This window comes from Theobroma cacao, chromosome 7 (genome assembly GCF_053813885.1).
Source record: "Theobroma cacao isolate CCN51 chromosome 7, ASM5381388v1, whole genome shotgun sequence".
Taxonomy (NCBI): Eukaryota; Viridiplantae; Streptophyta; class Magnoliopsida; order Malvales; family Malvaceae; genus Theobroma; species Theobroma cacao.
In genome coordinates this window covers 7186414-7210473 of record NC_142645.1, presented here as the reverse complement: position 1 = coordinate 7210473, position 24060 = coordinate 7186414, and the positions used below count along the sequence as shown (strand labels likewise).

At 32.7% G+C, this 24060-nt stretch overlaps 2 protein-coding genes across 2 annotated transcripts in view; both read left to right on the top strand.

Moving 5' to 3' along the window:
* Nucleotides 1–1466: 1466 nt before the first annotated feature.
* LOC148761577 (uncharacterized) overlaps nucleotides 1467–24060 on the top strand; it is an 88289-nt gene continuing 65695 nt past the window's right edge. The window contains exon 1 of the mRNA XM_088808645.1: nucleotides 1467–1552. The gene's annotated coding sequence lies outside the window, so the exon portion shown is untranslated. The remainder of the gene's footprint in view (nucleotides 1553–24060) is intronic.
* On the top strand, nucleotides 14193–15107 carry LOC148761578 (uncharacterized). Its single transcript, XM_088808646.1, has 2 exons — nucleotides 14193–14591; nucleotides 14709–15107. The coding sequence occupies exons 1-2, from the start codon at nucleotides 14193–14195 to the stop codon at nucleotides 15105–15107; spliced, it is 798 nt and encodes a 265-aa protein (XP_088664772.1).

The following is a 24060-nucleotide window of genomic DNA, read 5'->3' as shown; positions in this document are numbered from 1 at the left end:
CACCTCATGTAACTGCTAGTTCTACCGACCCCAACAAACATGTGAAGTTGTAAGCAAGGTGCGGAAGCAAAGGGAGCCGTCTCAATCTACATCGGTTGTGTGGGATCACTTCACCAAATTTGTTGATAAGAAAGGTAATAAGAAAGCTAAATGTTCTCATTATGGTAAAGAATTGTATGCTGATACAAAAAAGAATGGAACATCTTCTTTAAAAAATCATATTAAAGTTTGTCCTAAGTTGAAATTGGTGCATGATAGTGAGGAGAAAAGGCAGATGGAATTAGTTTTTGCTTCGGAAGGGGATGGGTTGGGTAGTTGAAAGTTTGATCAAGAGGCAGTTAGGAGGAGTTTAGCTGAGATGATTATTTTAGATGAATTACCTTTTAAGTTTGTGGAAAATGATGGATATAAGAGACATATAAACGAAGCATGTCCTAGATTTCGTATACCTTCACGATGGACTATTGCTAAGGATTGCTATAAGGTTTATACTAATGAAAAAACTCGAATGAGAAGATTGTTAAGATCATGTCCTAGTAGAATGTGTCTCACCACTAACATATGGACTTCGATTCAAAGAATTAATTATATGTGTCTAACTACCCATTTTATTGATAATGATTGGAAGTTGCATAAAAAAATTTTGAATGTTTGTCCGATCATTAGTCACAAAGGTGAGGCCATGGGTAAGGCAATTAGTAAATGTTTAGGGGATTGGGGGATCCAAAAGATTTTTTCTATCACTATTGATAATGCTAGTTCAAATGATGTTGCAGTGTAGACACCTAAATAAAAAATATATAATAATAATTAAATTAAATTAAATAAATAAAAAAATAATAATAATATTAAAAAAAAAATGGGGATGGTGGGGCGTACGCCCAGCCATCCTTTCGCCTTCCCATCCCCCACCCACTACGCGTGATGGGGGGGAGGCTCTGACCACCAACTCCAGGGGGTGCCAGAACCCCCCTCGCCGGGTTGTCCAAAAAATTGGACAACCCGGCTCTTTAAATCCACCTGCAACCTGCAAAGAAGATGAGGAGACGAAAAAACCAAAAATCACCAGTAGTTAGCCACAGGGGAAAAAAAAACAAAAAAAAAGGCAAGCAAAAGAAAAAAAGAAGAAGAAGAGAGAGAGGTGAGAGGTCGGCAAGGGAGAAAGAAAGAAAGAAGAGGCCAACGGGGAGAAGAAGGAGAAGGAGAAAGAAAGGAAGAAAGAAGAAGAAGAAAAAAGAGAAGGGGGACCCGCGGGGAGAAAGGAGAGAAAGAGAAGGAGAAAGAAAGAAAGAAGAAGCCAACGGGGAGAAGAAGGAGAAAGAGAAAGAAAGGAAGGAAGAAGAAAAAGAAAAAAGAGAAGGGGGACCCGCGGGGAGGGAGAAGAAAAGAAAGAGAAAAAGAAAAAAGAGAAAGAAAGGAAAGAAAGGAAAGAAAGGAAAAAAGAAAGAAAAGGAAAATAAAAAAGAAGACAATGCAAGTTGACCAAGAAACAAGACAAGAAAAAAAGTGTGGGCTCTTGAATTCACCTGGATTTCGTCGGACTCAAAATTAGGTAAGTTTTGTATTTTATATTATTTGAGTTATTATATTATTAGTATTAATTTTATTAACATTCAATATAGTTTTTACAAAAATTATAAATGTATTTATAAAATAATAAATAAGAAAAAATATATTTAAGAAATCAAATAAATAATTAAATAATAATAATAACGATAACAAGAGTAAGTAAATGCGAAAAATAAAATAAAAAAAGAGAAAGAAATAGTTATATTATAAATATATTTAGATAGTTGTAAATATAATATACATACAAAAATACATGATACGAATATAAAAATATATAAAAAATGAATGAAAAAATAAAATGATTATTGGAAAAATTTCACTTAAGAAAGGCAAAGAGTTGCTTTTTTTTAAGTGAATTTTTTTTGGGTGCAAAGTTCGAGACGGATTTTCACCGAAGCGTCGGGATAAGTCCGAACTCTAAACTCCAATACCCGTTAAGTCAAATAGTCATGGTTAAAAAATAATATATGTAGGAAAATTTTGTTACATTCGAATTAATTTAAATAAATATTACTAAATAAAGTTAATCCAATCGTTTAAAAATTAATTAATTATTTATTAGATAAGCTTTGTAATCAAGTAAAAAAAATTGACCAACAACAAATATGGATTTAAATAGAAGACCAAAAAAATAAAGTATATATATAAATAAAAAATAATAAATAACAAATAATCAAAATTTTTAAATAATCAATAAACGCGTACATGTACATACCATCCTTTTATAATGTCATTGCATGCCACTCTTATTTTGCAAATGGCGCGGAAATCCCGATGATGGGATTTCCCCGAGGAGCTCGTAGAGACGAGTTCTTTCGGGGATATCTCTAGGTGAGGAGAATTTCGAGACTTTACCAAAGCGTTGGGATAGTCTTCGAATAATTTTCCAATAAAAGATTACCGACTCCATCATTTAAAATAAACAAGTCACGACATCATTCTACGCTTGCATCATATGCATACGTAAGACCAAGTGAATAACTCAGTCTGACAATTCAATAAAAAATTTAATTAATGAAATAGGGATTAAACTAAGAAAAGGCTATATTAAGATAACTTAAGATTGAATGGTACCGTTCGTAGAACCGGCGTCACGGAGGTGCTAACCCTTCTCCGTGCGTAACCGCACTCCCGAACCCATCTCTAAAACGTGGACCAGTTCTCGTTCTTTCAATGGACCTAAAATTAATTTAGGACTTCGTCGATTAAGAATCGGGTTAATAGGTGACCAATCACACCTAGATAAAAAAGATTGGTGGCGACTCCCACACCTTGCGATTTTAATTTTCGCCCCGCGTCTGGCGGACGGGTTCCCGGACCCGCACGTCACGACATGCAGTAGGGCATTTGAAAAAAAAATATAATGTTGCTGGAACTAGTATCTTAGGGGGTAGATTTTTTCATGGGAGATGCATTGCTCATATTGTGAATCTTATGGTCTCTGATGGATTGAAGGATATGAATACCTCAATTGCTCGTGTTAGAGGGGCAGTGAGATATATTGGACAATCCCCTACTAGATTAGTCAAGTTTAAAGAGTGTGCTGTTAGTGCAGGAGTTGAGAGCAAGTGTTTATTGTATTTAAATGTGAGCACTAGATGGAATTCTATTTTTTTGATGTTGGATACAGCTTTGAAATTTCAGAGGGCGTTGCATCATTTGAATTATGTGATAATGGCTACATACCTGAGCTCATAAGGTCGGGAGATGATGTCATGACCTGAAACTCCCCTCGAGCCCGTGACAACCGCCGTGATGCCCCGATGGGCACTCATCTCTCGGAATGTCAACCGGAACCCCGTAATGCTTAATATCAGTTTCTCATTTCCCCCGGTGAGTAACCGTTGCCAAATTTTATGTTTTAAAGGATTTTGAGCTATTTTCAACTTAAAATTGATAAAATAAAAATTTTTGTCTCACAAGGGCATTTTGGTCATTTTCCACTGAAAATGTTAAAACCAGTTAAAAATGTAGTAAACAAGTACCAATCGCATAATTCACAATTAAAAATAAGCTTAGGCATCTAAAACCTTTATTTAAAATGAAATTATAATTATTTGAATATAATAAGAAGATAAAACAAAATATATAATAAAATATTTTATTTTCTTATAAACAGTAATTTTAGAGTTATACGTAAATACTTTTTGTAACATAAAAGTAAAATAATTTCATTCATATTGTGACACAGTAAACCAATGCATTTAAATTAATTTAATTTAATTTACAATATCCAGCGGGCCCACGAATGACTAGAAGTAAGGAAAACGGTGAACCTACAGTTCGGAGGACGCAAGTCCAATAGAAGGCCTCGATGGAATCAGTTATCTACAACCTACTCTGAGCCTGAAATGGGTGGAAAGAAGGGTGGTGAGATTATAAAATCCCAGTGAGTAAACAAACATCATTTAAATAAGCTAAAGCCGAGTAAAAAGGGACAATTAAAATATCCCATCATTTTTAAGTATTTCACAATTTGAAAATTTATCCTAACCCATGCAAACGGTTGTATTTCATTTAATTTCTCATTAAGGCTTATGACTTCCATAAATATTTGGCTCGTGCCATCAAATAGTACTCGATGACACATTGATCAGAGGCGTACACTCGAGCCCGCCAAGCCTGTTAAAAAGTTTCGTATACACGTAAAACATATTTTTAGTTTGAAAAACACAACCATTCCTTAGCGTTAGCGAAGTTCATCATCACGAGGTGGTTCGGCGTGACGTGAACTCCGTCCATACCTCAGGAGATGCCTTACGCGCCTCTTCAACTGAGGTACATATATATATATCCGGATTCCGTGCCCCTCTAATAGGCTAGTCCACAAAATCCGGACACTGCAGCAAGCTAAACCCACCACACAATAAAATTCAATAACATGATATAGCAATTGTTGTAATTCACAGCCTTTCAAGGCTAAATACATATTTCATACTATAAAACCTGACCCTATAAACACATATCATGACATACATGCACTGAGTAGCATGTTATTATGCTAGGAAAAGCACTTAAGAATAGACGACACTCGATATTGTATCTAATGGTACACTTGAGTTGATTTAACCTCGAACTAGTTCAAATAGGAATTGTAAGATGAAATTTAATATTTTATAGTCAAGGAATGACTAAAAATGATTGTTCGGAGTTCGAGGGTTCATTTGGGGTAAAATAAAAAATTTTGATGTTCAGGGGCAAAAATCATCCTTTTGCCACCTAAGATAATAATTTGATCATGAAGTGAAATTTTTGACCAAGATTAACTATTTGGAGTATAATTTAATGATAGAAAGTGAAAAAGTTTAATTCTGGTGATTTTTGGAGTGTAGGGGCAAAAATCGTAATTTTACCACCCGAGGATAAAATTTGAGATTTTGAGAGAATTTAGATCAAATTTGACAAATTGGAGAATGGTATGAGTATAAGGGATGAAAAATATGTCTACGGGCAATTTTTCAATTTTTTGGGCAAAAATGTAATTTTTCACTTTTACGGGGGTAAAAGTGTAAATTTCAAAAATTACTCCACCGAGACTTTGGATAAGTCTGAGAATTTTATCTAAGCTATGAATATATGGGACAAGTGTATGGTGAAAATTTGGAAACAAATGGATGAAATTTTAAAAATGGGTTAATGGGAAAGTGACACGTGGCATTTTAAAAAAATATATATAATATTATTTTAATGAAAAGGCAGCCCATTTAAACCCCATTTTAAGTGCTGGCCGGCCATAAGGAAGAACAAGAGAGGAAATAGAGAGGAAAGGAAGAAAAAATGAAAAACCAAAGAGAAACAAGAAAATTCAAAGGAGAATTCGCGGTTTTCGACTGTTTACGCGTCTAACGGTAAGATTTTTCGACTTTAGCTTGATTTCTACCTTTCCTAAGCCTTTATTTCCATTTAGCATGCTTGAGGAGAGAGATCAAAAAGTGATATCAAGGGCTGGATGAAATTCTAGGGGAGAGATTTTGGAATTTTTAGGTTTTGATTTTTAGTTAAATTGGTAGTTTTAGTTAATTAAATGTGTATAGAAATTAAATTGGGCAAGAAAGCATGAAATTTTCACTATACCCACCCTTGGCTGAATCTGTAATGAGGTACAATGATGATGATCTGAAATTTATTCTAAGAGAAATGAAGAGAAAATGATGAAAAATGATTAAATGTGATAGAAAAACAAAGTAGAAAATTTACCGAGTTAATATCCCATTTTTGACCGAATTTTCCAAGGAAGGGAGTGAGCTGATTTTGTTGTTTTTAGAAGGTTATTGGCTGATATTTAATGGTTAGAAATGTTGGAGAGAGAATGGGATGATTTAGAGTTAAAATGGAGCACGTTAGCAATTTATCGGGCAAAGTGTCAAAAATAGGTTAATACCGCGTTTAAATCAGTTTAGGCTATTGCATTTCATACCATGCATTAGTATAGGATTTAAGTTAATTATATAGTGATTTAGCATCAATGTGATGAATTGTGTAAATTTTTGTAATGTGTCTAGGAGGAGAGCCTTCCGGAAAAGGTAAAAAAGTCGTACCCGACGAGTAGTGATCGGGGCGCTTAGAAAGCTTTTAGTTTGTACAAACGGTGAGTAAACTTATTATTATTGTAAATTATCTAGAGTTTATTTTTAAATGCCCTTTATGTATTTTATGAAATGAAAACAAGATTAAAACGGGATTTTTGATGTTTTAGGAATAAATGTGACAAATAAAAATATATTGTATTAATTATGAAATTTAGTAATTGGAGGCTGTAAATTGACTTGAAAAATATATATTTTCCTAGGAATGGCTTATGAGAAATAAGTATATGTGGCTATATTTTGTGAGTGCATTGGAAAATTTATGTAAGTTGTTTTTACTATGCAGGCTGGATAAAAAAATAAAAGTCACGTTATACTGTCAAAATTTTATTAAAATTGGTGGGTTAGTCACTGCAATGACGGGTTTCCGTGGACTACCTATTAGAGGGGCACGGTAAACCCAGTTATATAGTTACTCCGGTTGTAGAGGCGAGGAGGGTAACTCCCGGGTAGTATTAGAGCTCACTTCACGTCGAACCCCCACGTGAATGTGTAACTTGGCCAACGCTAAGGAACGACTAGTTTTAAAAATAAAAATGTGTTTCACGTGTAAATATTTTAACACCCTTGGCGGACTCAGTTAGATGCCTCGGCCAAGGTATCCCCGAGGATTAGTTTTGGCTTGAGCCTTGTTTTAATCAAAGACATAAGCCTTAACAACTGTTTTGGTAAATTACAAATATTTTATGGTTTAAGAAATAAATTGGAAATATTATGAAATGGGTTGAAATTTGTTGTATAAATTTGCCTCCATTTTACTCGCCTTTAGATATTTATGATAATGTCTGTTTACTCATTGGGATTTTATAATCTCACCACCCTCCTTTCCACCCATTTCAGGTTCAGTATAGACTGTAGATAATTGATCTCATCGAGGACTACCATTGGATCTGCATTTTCCAAACCGTAGGTTCACAGTCTTCTTTACTTTTGTTTATTCGGGGGCCCTCTTGTTATTGTAAATTAAATTAAATATTTTGGCTTACTGTATTTCAGTATGTATAAATTTATTTATCTTTTACGCTATAAAAATTATTCACGTATAACTCTATAAATATTGTTTTATAAGAAAATAGAATATTTCCCTTAATATTTCTTTTATTTTCTTATTATATTCAAATAACCGTAATTTCGTTTTAAATGAAGATTTTAGACTTTTAAACTCATTTTGAATATGAATTATGTGTTTTGTACTTGTATATTACGTTTTATCCAGTTTCAAAATTTTTGAGAAAAAATGATCAAAATACCCCTGTGTGACGAAAATTTTATTTTGATTGTTTTTGATCTAAAATAGTGTATATTCTCTAAAAACTTGATATTTAACAACGATTTCTCACAGGAAAGGAAAGAAACTGATATGTAAGCCTTGCGAGTTCCGGTTGGCATTTCGGATAATGAGTATCAATCGAGACGTCGCGGCGATTGTCATGGGCTTGAGGGAGGTTCTGGGTCATATTTAATCATCGCCGATATCAGTTATCTACAATCTATTCTGAGCCTGAAATGGGTGAAAATGAGGGTGATGAGATTATAAAATCCCAGTGAGTAAACAAACATCACTCAAAATATCTAAAGTCGAGTAAAAGGAGACTATTAAAACATTTCATCAAACTGTAATTTATCATCTTTCAACTTATTTCAACCAAATGAAATCAATTTATTTAAAGCAAGTAATCAGTATGGCTTATGAATTTCTTAAAAAGCTTGGCTCATGCCAAAAATTATTATCATACTCAGTTATCTGGGATACCTTGGCCGAGGGCTATCCCAACTGAGTCCGCCAAGGCTATTAGAAAGTCATGTTTTTATTTTGAAAACATAGCCTTTCCTTGGCGTTGGCCGAGTTCCCCTTCACGTGGTAGTTTGGCGTGAAGTGAACTCTAAAAGTTATACCTTGGGAGTTACCCTACTCGCCTCTCCAACCGAGGTAAAAGTATAACAGGATTCCGTGCCCCTCTAATAGGCTAGTCCACAGAACCCAGCCCACTGCAGCAGGTCAAACCCACCATACAATAAAATTTTGATAGCATGACAGGGCTAATATATTACTACCCAGCCTGCAAGGGTAAAATAAAGTAATTCATACAATTCATAAAAAACACAGCCCAGACAGTCATGCCAATATAATAACATAAGCCATTAATTCAATTTTAAATTTACAACATATCAGTGGTCTCCAATTACTCTATTTTCAAAATCGTTATTTCGTTTCAAGATAATTTATAAAATATTTTCATTTAAACTCATTTTGTTTACAAAATATAAAAATTTACCATTTGAACTCATTTTCATAAAATTCACCAAAACCAAATAAAAACATACTTTAGATAATTAAAATGATGGTAAGGTTACTCACCGTGTCTAGAGTGGGGATTTTTGAAATACTCGGACTACTAGTCCTCAGGTGCAATTTCTTTGCCTTTATCGGAGGACTCACCACCTTGACACAATACAAAATCCAGAAATTCACCACATTGGTACTAAATTGAAATTAAACTAAGTTAGACTACTAATGCTTGATATGGAATGCAAAAATGTCTAAATTTTTGCCTAAATGCGGTGTTAGCCTATTTCGGTCTTTTACCCGATAAATCGATATACGCGTCCGTTTAAACTCCAAATTAATTTTTTTCAGTTTCTATACCTCAATTGCACCCAAATTGACTTAATGTCCCTCAGTGTGGTGCAAATTATCAGTCTCGATAGCAAATTACGAAAATACCCTTAGTGGGTAAAAATTTGTATTTTTGCTCCGAAAATTCTCATTATTTTTCTAGGCTCATAATTCATCATTTTCATCATAATTCCTCAAATAAACATCAAGATCAGCAGCCAATATTTCCCTAGAAAATTCAGCATAATGGGTTTCAATGGGAGAAAATTATATCTCTAGCTTATTTTTGCTATATTTCAATATAACTTAACTAAAATCACTTAATTCAATTAAAATCAACCAAAAATCAAGCTCAAAACTCATCCATGGAGGTTTGGCCAGCATGGGTGTCCATACCCACTTTCTAATTTTGCATGGAAATGAGAAAAAAATATATGGGTAGTGAAAATCACAAGGAAAATCAATGAAATTTACCTTTTCAATGCTTGATTTCTTGATTTCTCTTGATTTTCCTCAAATTTTCAGGTAGGGTTCTTATTTGTTTTTTTCCCCCTTTTCTCCCCTGGTTTGGACAGCTGAAGAAGATGAGAATTCCGGAATTTTTACCTTTTTAAAGGCTAAAATAATATAATATTATTTTTTTTAATGTTTTATTAATTCCTTAAATTCTAGCCATCCATTTGTTTCCAAATTTTCACCATACACTTGTCCCACATATCCATAGATTAGATAAAATTCTCAGACTTATCCAAAGTCTTGGTGGAGTAACTTTTGAAATTTACACTTTTGCCCCCGTAAAAGTCAAAAATTACATTTTTGCCCCAAAAACTGAAAAATTGCCCATAGACATATTTTTCATCCCTTATACCATTCTCCAATTTGTCAAATTTGATCTAAATTCTCTCAAAATCTCAAATTTTGTCCGCGGGTGGCAAAATTATGATTTTGCCCCTACACTCTAGAAATCACTGGAATTAAACTTTTTCACTGCCAAACCCTCAAATTATACTCCAATAAGTCAAATGGGGCCAAAAAAATTTTTTTTTCTAAAAATTTCCATTGTGTCCCTAGGTGGCAAATGACTATTTTGCCCCTAGACAGTGAAAATTCCGGTTTCACTCCAAATTAATCATCGAACTCCAAATCACCATATTAAACCATTCTGGGACTTTAATATTCTTAATTTCATTTTAAATTCTCTATTTGATCTAGTTCGAGACTTAAATTAACTTAATTGTACCATTTGGTACATTGTCGTCTTTTAACGATTTTTCTTTCGGGGCTTTCCAAGTATGCAAGCATATTGTCAATCATATGAATGACATGGAAAGTATTTTATAACATCGGGCTTGACAGTGAAATAGACAAGAAAATGTCATATCATCATTAACAAATTATCATATTTAATGTGATATCAATAAGAAAATGTCATGTCAACATAAATAACCAAAAGAAAAAATAACATTGTTAACAATTAAATTGAAATTGTCAATTTTTAAAAAAATAGTTACTCAATTTTACAAATTATTATATAAGAACTAAATCCACCACTTTACGAACTTGCAGGAACTAATTGCATAATTTAACCAACAAAAACAATAAAAAATAAAATTGAATGTTGGACTAAAATTAAAAAAAGCTAGAAAGATGACACATAGCTTACCCAAATTAAAGTACCAATTTATCTCAATCTAAATTTAAATTAAATTTAGAATAGAGAAGATATTTTTCCTTATAAATTTGATCATCTTTTAATAATAATTCTCTGTCATTTTATTAATCATAAAATTAATCAAGATGTCGGTAATTAATTACTCTAATTATTTTAGGAGAGGTGACATGATTTGCTATTAATGAAAGATTACAATTTACACAAGTTCATTTTCATTGAACATACTATATATTCTCATAAACAACCAATCTCTAATAAAAGCTGGGCATTGGATACACATTCGGTTAGAATAAATATTTTGATAAATGCTCAAATTAAAAAGCAGAGCTTTGGGGTGTTTACAAAAGTCTAAGTTTCGCATGGGACTTGGGTTACAGAAAAATTGATCTACAAGTTGACAACAATTTAGTAGTCCAAGCTATTAGTACTCCATTAGCTCACCCTTTCCTAATTCAGACTTGGTTCAAACAATCCATTGTCTTCTTCAATGCAATCCATAGTCTTCTTCGGGAAGTGGTTACACGACATGTTTTCAGAGAAAGCAACAGAGTAGTTGATTATATGGCTAACAAGAGTTTCATTGTTGAAGGCAAGAGTAGCTGATTATGTGACTAACAAGAGTTTCGTTGTTGAAGAAAGATTTGTAGTTTATAATAATCTTCCTTTAGATATTAGAGATTTATTATTATATTATGTAATAGGATTTTGCTTGCCATGATTGATAAAAATATAAATTGATCTCCTTTTCAAAAAAAAAAAAAAATCATTGCTGCAATCTGCCTTTGTTGGATAAAGGCACAAACCCAAAATCCAAATCCTAGAGTAATCAAGTTGGACCTAACTCAGCTTCCTTAATCACTTACATGGCATGATTTGCTTCCTCATCTTTTGGTGATAATTGGGTTCTTTCTGTTTGTAAACGTGAATCACATCTATAATGATATGGTAAAAAAAATTAAGAATTCACCTTTTTTTTTTTAATTTTGTATATGACAGAAGTTCACTTTAAATCAAAAGAATTTATATCTATCTCAATCACCATTTATTTAATTAAACTTAGATAAGGATCCTCTCCACTAATAAAAGGAGTGGAGATGTCTACTACGCTATTCTAAGGTGATTAATGTGTTATTAAATTAACTTACAACTAAAATTTAATAGATATTATAAATACCATATTTGTCTGGAATTTATTCTCATCAGTAATTTTAATTTTAATTTCATATTTTTGTTTATTTTTATTTTATTAGGTTTTAATTTTGGTTCTCGTTACGCCTTAAAGGTATGGCCCAATAGGATAAATGGGTTGGTGACCTAATTCAGTGTTAAATAGTTTGTCTTCAAGCCCACAAATTGAAAAATCTCTAAAGAATCTTGTTGCTTAATTTTTTATTTTTTTTATAATTGAAAAAAAGAGAGATTTGAATTTTATTTTTTAAGTAGAGAATTATACACCAACCAATACACTAAATGTTTGAGTGTTGCTTAATTTTTCTTCATAATAAAAAAACCAGGAAAATCAAATCAAATCAGATCAGAAAATTAAAAATAAAGATCTGCAAATAAAAAAAAGAAATTTATATAGCTATATTTGTTTAGAATAAGAAACAATTGCAAAAGTAAAACAAATAAAAAAGGAAAAATTAGATTAAAAAGTATTACATATAAATCCCGATTCCCAAAAATTACTTTCCCAGAATATGTATTTATTAAAGCTAGTTAAAATACAATTATGATAATGCATAATTAACTTTAAAAAATTAGGATGGAATAGGATTTAATCATAAATAATAAAATGTGATTAATTAAAATGAATAAATTATTTAAAAATGAATCTGTTTGGTAGACCAAAACAAAATAATATGGACAAATTTTAATCCTAGATTGTTTGAGAGTAAGCAGAGAAGATATTTGCCCAACAAATTTAATCATCTATTGATAAATAAAATTAAACTACCAAATCTCTATCTAAATGAAAGTGCTTACCTAGTCAAATTAAAGGCGCTTTGGCCCGCCAAAGAATAGAACACAAATCGAAAACAGAGTGAAAGGAGTGTTGATTCCAGTCTTTCAGTACCATTAGAGATCAGATTATTTGTTTCAACAGCCTCCCAACCTTTCTTCTTCCGATAGCAGTGACCAAAATGACTCACAAAGAGTCGTCGCCCCCAACCCCTGCCGAGGTACTTGTGCTCAATACTAAATTGTTAAGACTCCTGAACTCTAATCAATGGTATATCAAACTTAGGTGAGTGTTTGAAATCAGTATACTCAGATTTCTGTATATTCATATTCGTCGGGTATGTATAAGACATAATGATCAAGCACATAAGCATTGTTTGAAGACGAGAAGTGAGAGCAACATAGCTTATATATGCAACGTTTATAGTGAATTTCAACTTTTTCCATTTATATTTTTTCAGGGTAAGGTCAGCAAAGAATACCTCCAACACTTGTCACCTTATCGAACGAAAACGATTCATCGGGAGAGTGGGGTTCTATCTATTTTTATCTGCTTGCTGGGCTCAGACCCATTTTACTCACTTGGTTTGGTTGAAAACAATAGGTGTTCCATCGAGAATGGAAAATGAGCAAAATGATGGCAATAATAATGAAGCGAAACTAGGACCGAAACATGTAATTTTTGTTCTGTGTAATGCTTGCTGACTTTATGCTTTTGTTGACCTTTTGACGTGTGGCTACTTATCTGTTTGACATGCAGATGTTATATCTACTACGTGCTACTTTGCATGACAGACTCTCAATCTAATGTACCACTAGTTTAGTTGGTTTTAACAAGCGTACTCTCTTGTTTATGCTTTTAATGACTCATTGTATATATTGAATGACTTGTAATGAAAAGCATTGTATGAGTCTGAACCATGAAATAGAAGCTCTCTGTTTGCCCCTGTTTCTTGTACCAAAAACAGAACTTGGTTCTTCATTATCTGTGTCATTTGATAACATGGTATCAGAACCATGTTAAGTGCTTAAGAGACTTTATTAATGAAAGAACCCAAAACACTTTCTCAACAAACCAACTGCAAGTTAGTTTATCACCATGACTTTAACTTCTAACACTACCTTCAGTCATCAAGCTCCATGGCGTTTAATGAAGAGAATTATGCAATTTGGTATGTCAAGATGGAGTTCTATCATCGAGGTCATGACCTTTGGGAAGCAGCTGAATCAGGACATGATGTTCCCGCCTTGAAAGAGAATGCAACGGCTGCTCAAATCGAGCAGTACAATGAAGAAGTTGCAAAACGCCATCGTGCATTGTCATACATCCAAGGAGCTATTACAGATGCAATGTTTGTGAGAATAATGGGTTGTTGAACAGCTAAGGATGCTTGGAACAGACTTACGATCAATTTCAAGGTTCAGAAAGAACTAAAGAGATGCAAATTATGAACTTAACCGGGGAGTTTGAGATTTTGAGAATGAAGGATTTAGAGAAAGTTAAAGATTATATCAACAAACTCATGCGGGTAGTGAATCAGAGTAGATCATTGGTAGAAGATTTATCTGAGAGACAAGTCGTTTAAAAGGCTCTTGTATCCTTACCAGAGAGGTTTGAGTCAACAATAGCCTCTCTAGAAGGATCAAAGGAACTCTCCAAATTATCGCTCTCTGATGTTACTTATGCTCTCCAAGCTGCAGAGCAAAGGAGAGTTATGAGGAGTGACAGCATCACTGAAAATGCCCAATTTTCGAGAATGAAAGGAAAACGGTGGGAGAGTCAAGCATGAGGAAGGATTCAGATGAACAAGAGGAGAAAGGGAAAGGGGTTCAATCAGGGAATAGAAACCAGCAGAAGGAAGGGAAAGGGCAACTCTGTTCTCATTGTAAAAGAAAGGGTCATGCCGAGGCCAGTTGTTGGTTTAGAACCAATGTAAGGTGTAGAAGTTGCAACCAGTTGGGACATGTTCAAAGGGTACGCAAGAATAAGGCTGAGATTCAAGCTAAAGTACAAAAACCAGTAGATAAAGTAGATGTAGCAGAAGAAGAAGTCTTATTCATGGTGCAATCTGATGATGTAAATGCCATTGATGCTAACCAATTGTTCCTGAACAGTGGTTCTTCTGACCACATGACCCCGAATGAAGCTTTATTCATTGAACTTGACAATCATTACCGTTCAAGAGTGTAGATTGGGAACGGTGTGTATTTGCAAGCAAAAGGAAAAGGGTTAGTTGTGATTCAAACTCTCTCCGGTGCCAGCTATGATTTTGATGTTCTTTTAGTACCTGAAATAACACAGAATTTGTTAAGTGTGGGTCAGATGGTTGATGATGATTATATTTTGTTGTTTAAAGATAAATGCTGTACCATTTATGAACCTACAGATGCCTATCTCATGACAGTTCCTTTGAAGAACAAGTGTTTCCCAATTAACTGGGATCACTTGTGCATACAAGCTACAAAAATTGCTTCGAATGTGACTCATTTGTGGCACCGTAGGTTGGTTCATTTTAACTATACTTCTCTGAAACAGATTAGTTCAGCTGGTGTGTTAGAGAAGCTGCCAAAGCTTGATGATGTTGAATCAGTTTGCAAGACTTGTCAATTTGGAAAATTGACCAGGAAATCTTATCCCTCGACAAGTATCAACAGAGCCAAAGACAAGTTAGACTTGGTGCATCCTGATGTGGCAGGATAGTTGAGTGAAGGTTCTCTAAGTGGGAGCAAATATTTCTTGACATTCATTAATGATCCTTCTGAGTATAGAAGCCTCATAGGTTGTCTATATGTGCTACACGTCCCGAACTAATGTTCTCTGTTAGTTACCTCTCAAGATTCATGCAGCAGCCTTGTCGAGACCATTTTACTGCTGCCAAAAGGATCTTAAGGTATTTAAAAGGTACAACAGATTTTGGTCTTCTCTTTACAGGCTCAAATCAATTGAATTAATTGGCTTCTCTGATAGTGATTCGGCCGGCTGTGTAGATGATTGTAAAAGCACATCTGGCTACACTCTTTGGGAAATAGCACCTTTTCATGGAACTCTCGGAAGCAAGAAATTGTCGCACAATCGTTTGCAGAAGTTGAATATATTTCAGCTGCCGCAGCAGCCAATCAAGTCATCTGGATTAGGAAAATCCTTAAGATCTTGCAATGAGAGCAACCAAACTTTATGTTGATAATAAGTCAGCAATTGCCATTGCTAAGAATCCTGTCTTTCGCGGCAGGACAAAGCACATTGGTGTCAAATACCATGCTCTCAGAGAGGCACAAAAGAATGGAGATATTAGTATCCTTCATTGTTTATCTGATGATCAGCTCCCAGACATAATGACAAGGTCTTTGAGCAAATCAGGGTTCCAATTATTGTGGAACAAGTAAATGGTGCGACGTGCAAGCATTAAGGGAGAGTGTTGTGTATAATGCTTGCTGACTTTATGCTTTTGTTGACCTTTTGACGTGTGGCTACTTATCTGTTTAACATGCAGATGTTATATCTACTACGTGCTATTTTGCATGAGAGACTCTCAATCTGATGTAAAACTCGTTTAGATAGTTTTAACAAGTGTACTCTCTTGTTTATGCTTTTAATGACTCATTGTATATATTGAATGACTAGTAATGAAAAGTATGTATGAGTCTGAACCACGAAGTAGAAGCTCTCTGTTTGCCCCTGTTTCTTGTACCAAAAACAGAACTCGGTTCTTCATTATCTGTGTCATTTGATAACAACATTCTACTGCATATATATGTTGTGTGTTTCTTCTTTACTTTATCGTTACATTCTGTATTATATTGCTTTTTCAAATGGAGGAGAAAGTTGGCTTGGGTGGTGATGAAGAGGAAGAGGAAACAGAAATTGAAGCTCCAGCTTGGTTTTTCCCTACCATTATAGGTACTGCATGTTGCTTATCTGCAGTGTTGGCTGGAATTTTATTTTGGCAGACTAGAAATTATATGGCGGACAGGGCTGTGAAGGGCCAAAGCAATGAGACCGATGACCTTTCGGGGTATTATTACATCGTGCAACACGTCTTTGGTTTCAGCTTTTTGGTGGTCATGGCTGTTGAATTTGCGTTGCTCACCAATTTCATGATCATGTGTTCGAGTGTTGCCGCTACGGATCCGATTTCGGACGTCGAAATGCCTGCTGATCAGCCTGGTCCTCGCATTGCTTCCGGTAAAAGTGAAAGGAAGAAGGCCAAGAGATTCAAGACCTTTAACACCAATAATGGGCGCATTATACAAGGCTCGGCATTGTTTCCACATCTTAACGGCTGTTTCTTGGCCCTGATTTTAGTCTCCCCAAAGCAAATTAAATAGTAATTCTCTGTCATTTTATTGATCATATAATTAATCAGGATGTTGGTAATTAATTATTGTATTCTAGTTATTTTAGAAACAGTTACATGATCATTTACTATTAATAAAAGAATATTCGTTTTCATTTAATTATGTACTATATATTCTCATAAAAAACCAATCTCTAATAATCATTGCGCCATAGTTGGACCAATCCAAATCGTAGGGTAATCAAGTTGTACCTAACTCAGTTTCCTTAATCATTTACATGGCATGATTTGCTTCCTCATCTTTCGGTGATAATTGGGTTTTCTCTGTTTGTAAACGTGAATCACATTTATAATGATATGGTAAAACGGGGGTGTAGTAAATTATGATTTTTTTAAAAAATTCTATTAACGGGTATCCTCAATCACTTGTTAAGAATTAAGTAATGCAATGATAGTAATTTTTGTTGCGCATTAAGTAATTGCTTGGTACTTGGCGATGTCGTTGGACTTGGTCTTTGTGTTAAGAGTCTGAGCTGATTGAACGGCATGGCTCGCTCGTTTCTGCCAATCGCTCCATAAATCAGGGCAAGCAGCCGCATTTGTGGACTTTGCGAAGCATAGTAGTATATGATTAGGAGATATGACAATGATCGTGTAGAAAAGAGAAAAGAAGAGTATAGCAAGAAGCATAAAAGATTCATATGATTAGTGAATAATATACTTTCTGAATAGTCAATGATCGATCTTCTAGTCTCGTGCGAGCTCGTGCAAGACAATGGTGCCCAACACCCAGCACTGGTGGACGAACGTGGGACCATGATGGGTAGAATTAAATTTGTTGCAAACTTGGATGCAGAGATACCCTCGTGGCATAAACAGTAGTGAAAGTGAAATTTGTTGTACATTTGACCAAAGCAAGCCTGCTACTCAAAATAGATTGGTTGCAACTCAATCCAACGCCTTTCGTATATTCACCGGATCAAAAAAGCTCGATCCTGCCATGGTATCTGAACTTTTTTAATGGCAAGTTGTACCATGAATTGACACAGCTAACATCACAACAACATATTGTCCTAAAGTCTAATGTTCAAAATTTTGTAATTCCTCACTTGAATAAAAGCTTAATCACGGATAAGAATAAGAGTCTGTTTGGTTTGACTTTTTTTTAACTTAAAATTTATTATAAAGCTTTTATGAAAAGTAATAGCTTTTAAAGTTAAGTTAAAGTTATTTGATAAATTTCTTTTTATAAGTTATTATTTTGGTTAAAATTATTGTAGAGGGTATTTTTTTTTTGAAAAGATAATATTGTAATTATTTTTAACAATTGAGGATATTTTTAAAATAAAAATAAAAATTTTCCAGTATTTTTAAAAAAAGAAGAAAAAAAGCTCCTCACAGGAGCTTTTCTTAGAGGTTTTTTTTTTAAAATTTTATTCTGTAAAAAAAAACTATTTTTTAAAAGTTTTTCACAATTTATGTTTGGCTTGATTTTTACTTTTAAAAGATAAATAAGCTGAAAAAAAGACAAGTCAAATAAGCACTAAGAATAATTTCGTGTGAAAGTTATAACTTTTCAGAGTCTATATATATAATGGGCAGGGGGCATGTCTAGAGAAGCAAGAACTCATTGTTGTATTCAGCTCAGTGAGCTAGCTGCATCTCTTACTAGTGTTGTTCTCAGCTATGGCATCCTTTTGCAAGGTACTCGGAGACGTGGATGCTAAAAAACAGATGGCCATCCCGAGTGACTTTGTCCAGCATCTGCCACCTCATAGAGGAGGGTATACACTTTATTTTCCAGTGGTGGATGTGTCCGGACAGGTGTGGGAGAATTTCGGATATTACATCAGAGGTGGAGAAAGCCATCCCAAGCCTGTTTTCCAGGGAGACTGGCATAAGTTTGTCCTTGCTAAGAGACTCATCGCCGGTGATCAAATCATCTTTCGAATGGAACGAGATGCTGCCGGTGTTCCACGTTATACAATTGCTGCACAAAAGAGAGTGTACAAACTCTTTGGTCAGGCTATTTGGGGGCCGGAGTTCTAGTTACTTTTATGTGTATGTTTGGATTTGCTTTCTTGTTGTTGTTGTTATTGTTGTGTTTTTAACTAAGTATATGTTTGTACCTTCTTTTGTGCTTCTTTAAATTACTATTGTATTAGTGATAAATTTCATGTACTGTTAATGTAACTTTTATTGCTACTTATTTTATGCTTTCTGTTTTCTTTCTTCTGCATCCGCATCTTCATTTTCATTAATTCATTAATTATTTACTGCTTTTATGCTTATTTTATGCATATTTATCAAGTTGATAAAATAAGCATTGATTTATGCTCCATGGTGCGCATAATTTGCACTTCATAGAAACATGTAAACGCTCAATTTCATTAAAAATGCACCCCCAAAAAATAAAAAAATAAAAGAGATGTGACATGTGATGTGTGATATTCAACAGTTTCACGTTAAATGTCTGGAGTTTGGATCGCAACATAAACAAAATAAGACTTATGAAATAATAGAGAGTTATTATTTATGATACGTATACAACTTAAAATCACGTACACAAGTAAAAAAGATAATTCTAATCATGAATAATTAATGATCTATACTGCTTTTTCAGACTTATATAATCTGATATAAAAAAGTATTTTACCAATACCTACCTAGATTAGAGAATGTTCCAAAAGAATTTTTTATATTAAATCATACGCCAAAAAGGGTCAAAGCAGCTTTGAATAATATGCTACAGGTTGCATTAATTTACTTGAACGTACGCTTCCATTTGGTAAATGCTTATAATATTGGACTTGTTGACTAGGAACACATGAAAGCAAATATATGGATAAGATCACACGATCATTAAGGTAATTGATAAATTGCTGCTTGAACAAATAGTACCTATATATGAGAGCTATATGTGGGTTTGGGCAATTAAAAATATGGTTTGTATATTTAGTATATATATATAATTGTACAGCAAACTAATTAAATAAGTTTGGGATATTAACGATTCTTTTGGGTATCGCTAAATCTTTAAAGAGAGTGGTTAAGCCATCAAGTTGGTGCTCCAAAAGTTTGTGAAAATGATGGATGTAGCTCAGGGAATATTCATTTGTTCTAGAAGAGTTGGATTTGGCATCATGCCCCATTTCAAACTTTATATTTCAAGACAAAAAGTAAATATGTGGTGAGATACTGTTGAAATGCAATAAAAACAAAGTTCCCATTTAACCTTGCAAGTTGCTTCTCGCCTTTGTTTATAAAAAAGGTGAAAATGAAAGCTAAATGTGTTTATATAATGTATAAGGTCACATGCAGGACCTATAACCAATTATATGGTCAGTATGGGGGCCCTCTCCATCTCTATGTATCTCTCACACTTTTTGCGTTCAAACTAAGTTTAATACAATTAGTATAATTAAGTTTTCAAGCTATAATGATATTTTTTGGGCACATTATTACGTAATTGTTTGCTTTTCTATTAAAATTCAAAACTAAAATAGGAAGTGTTACCTCTTCATTGTTCATTCTTTTTTCGGTATGCTTAGGTTTCACCCTTTCAAAGCCTAACATAATACAGAAATAATGAGAAAATTTTCAACCAAATTTTCCCGATAATTAATTGTTGTTGTAAGATATATTCTTTTATAATTAATTCGAGTGAATGTATTATTTATCTTTTTATTAATTATAAGATAACGTAATCAAATAAATAAAAGTAAAAAATATTAAATACTTTTAAGGAATCTTAACTGTTGAGTTTAAGCTCATTTCTAATGAAGTGTAGATGAATTTCGACATGGGACATAGATAATTGGAAGTTTTTTGAAATGTCTAAAGATTATGGCCTAATAATAAAACAAAATGAAACTTATATAATATTGAATGCAAAAGTTCAAAAGCCTTCGTTGGACGTATTCCCTTTCAATTCTGCGCTGTTGGTATATATCTCAAACTTTATGGTGCATGCAAACGAACACATGCTTTGTAACTATAGAAGTTGTGTCGTACGATATGAAATGACATTTCTCAAAGAGTTGGACTATCTAAAAGCATAATCATCAATAAGATTCTTGCGACAACGATGGATCGTATAACACTATAAATAGGTGGGACAGGGTGGGGGTATTTGCCCTAGAGTGGCAAATCATTCTTAATTATTCAGCTAAAGTGAGTTCACTCTAGTGTTCTTTTTTAGCTATGGCATTCTTTGAGAAATATCACAGAGGTTGATGTTAAGAAGCAAATGGCAATTCCTACTGACTTCATGGAGCATCTGCCCCAGTATGAAGGAGGACGGACTATACCTTTTCTGGCCCATGATACTTTGGATATTATATTAGAAGAGAAAGCGAAGATTATCCTAAACTTGTTTTTCAAGGAGGTTGGTGTAAGTATGTTAGTGCTAAAAGCGTCAAGCCGGGTGATAAAATTATCTTTCAAGTTGAAGAAAATGCTGGCAACCAGGGGCGGAGCATCCTTATAGATGGCCCCCCTAAAATTTAAAAAAAATTTTATATACGATATAAATTCTCTTAATGGTCCCCTAATAATTTTTTCATTAATAATTAATGCAAATAAATAATAACAAAATAATTTCATATACTTGACTCAATTTAAAGTTTTTTTAATTTTTTCTTTCAATTTATATAATTATCATTTATATTTATTTATTTCTATTCCATTACTCGTATCTTCTAAATCTCTATAGATTTTTTTTTCACAAATTTCTACGAACCATCAATCCTATTATTTTTCTTTTCTTTTATTATGTCATATGTGGATTCTATCTTCTATTTGTCATATTTTTCCTTTTTCTATTATGTGGATTTTATTTTCTATAATTTTAATCTTTAAAAATAAATAAATTATTATATAATTCTCAAATATCAGTTGTAGTGTTACACTGTTACTTAGAATTTCATCAATATATCATTTTTTATTTAGAATAACCAATTCATTTTTTCATTTATGTTGTAAACTTTAAATAATAATAATATACATACAATTGATAGAATGAAATAATTGTATTTCTTTCAATACAATTTTATTTATTATATACATATTTTATGACTCTCAAAATAATTTTTTTTTAATAATTAGTTTTGTTATTCAAACTGTTTGATAAAATCAGAGTCATTATGGTTAGCATATTACTAGTTAAGCCCAACAAATAAATTCTAAACTAATATGTTAAACCTATCAAATTTTTCTAAAAAATAAAAGTGAGTCTACTAATCCAAATCCATTAAGGTTTAATACAAATATATGCTTATCATAACATATTATATCTTAACAATCCAACCTAATAGCTTATTATAACTTATTACATCTCAATAATTTAATCGAATAACCTAATATGTTAATTAACAATTTAAAAGGTAAATAGAAAATAAGAAGAGAGTTAGAACACACAGAGTAAAAAGGTAATTTATTTGAGTTTAAAAAATTATTTTTTCTTCCACTCTTACGTGCAAAGAGTGAGAGAGACTCCTTTATAGTTTTATTTAGTCATATATATAAATCACACCATCATTACTATTAATGTGTATTTTTTTTATATATTCAATATTTTTTGAATTTTATTTGATCTTTTATATGAGTGATAATTGAATTATATATAAAGTTCTCTTTAACTGGTTAATATCTCTTTCTGTTTGGTCTCCCTCTGGCAAATGTTCTAGCTCTGCCAATGCTGCCAACGGTGCTCCAATATACACAATTGCAGCACAAAAAAAGATCATGCTTTTAGATAACGTTGCTTGGACTGGGGAGATCTAGTCGCTTTACATAAAAGTCAATTTGGATAAGCTTTTAGTATTGTTGTGACCTTGTATTGCTTTCTTCTCAGTAATGGCAACTTTGAGATGCTTTTATTGCTATTGTGATTGTGTATTTATATCTCCTTTTGCTTCTTTAGATGATTAGTATTATAGTATTTGGTTGTCATAAATTTCATGTAATATAACTTCCATTACTATCATTTATTTTATGCTTAATTGATTGTATTTTCCTCCTTTACAGGTATTCATCTAATTTTCATGGTTCAATGTTTTAACCATCTATTTTCTTAGCTTCAAATCCATTCCATTAATACTTTTCATTACATTTATCTTCACTGTTCAATCCCTCCATCAATCTTTTGATCAATAGTTTTCATTATACTTATCATTTCCATTCATAATTCTTTCTTTCCAATCAAAATCCAATCACTATCTAGTCCCTTTCCTTTTGTATAGTTTTTCTTTTACAAAATCGGTCTTCATGCCAATGGGAGTCTCTAGCAACTTCAGCTCGAGACTATTATTGCATACTAGTTGTAAGGATAATAAAATCTACTTTTCAAAAAAAAATATTTTGATTAATATTTTTCATTACATTTGTCACTTCCTTTCATAATTTTATTAATACATATGTAAACGATTAATATTATATAATATTGATAACTATGTAAACTATTGTTTTTTTGCTTAAATTATTTGTTTTCGTTGAGAGAAAATCTCCAAAACTTATTATGAAATTACCTTATTATTGCCAAACCACAATTAGTCCTCCTTTGCATAAAATGGAGCTTGGCTGCTTCAAATATAGCATATTCTTTGGAATCGAAGAAGAAAGAACGAAATGGAAACTCAACTACAGACGATTAACCTTATTCTAGCTCCAACTATCTTTCTATTCATAATCAAATAAAAACAAATGCGAAACTCGAATTTCCCCAAACACATGAGAATTCGTGATCTTTTGCAATCATGACCGAAATTACAAAGATTGAATCAATAAAGAAGGTTATATTTATTTTACAAAATAAAAACCAAAGTAAATCGTGCATTTTTATTTTGTGTAGTGGCAAAAACAAAATGAAAGGTTTATAAAAGAAGAGAAGATCGAGCTTTAAAAATCAACTATTTAATAGTTGATGTTTTAATGTAATGGTGCGCTGCACCTATTATTCTGTTTTTTGTTATCTTCTCTCTTCTTCCCCAATTCTTTCTTCTTTGTTGCTTGAACCATAGCCATTGTTCTTCAATTTTTTCAAAAATTTATAAATATAAATGTGGTAAAATTATTATTATTGTCTTTACTTCATTTGTTACTCTTACAATTGATGTAATAAAAAGAATCTATCTACTAATTTTATACTTGTTTAGCAATAATTAATGAAATTGAGTTTACTTTTCTAAATAATAAATGATTTTCTAATCTTGTGCGACGCCCATCAACTTATCAATGATTTTTTAGTCTCATGCTACAATTGATTTAATAAAAAAGAGTCTATCTAATAATTTTATACTTATTTGACAATAATCAATGAGATTGAATATACTTTCTGAATAATGAATGATTTTCTAATCT

Bases quoted from the DNA above. Each gene is read 5' to 3' on its own strand.
- LOC148761578 (XM_088808646.1), top strand. From the start codon at position 14,193: ATGAGGAAGGATTCAGATGAACAAGAGGAGAAAGGGAAAGGGGTTCAA. The intron at 14,592-14,708 runs GTGTAGATTGGG...GAAATAACACAG, and splicing joins ACAATCATTACCGTTCAAGA to AATTTGTTAAGTGTGGGTCA.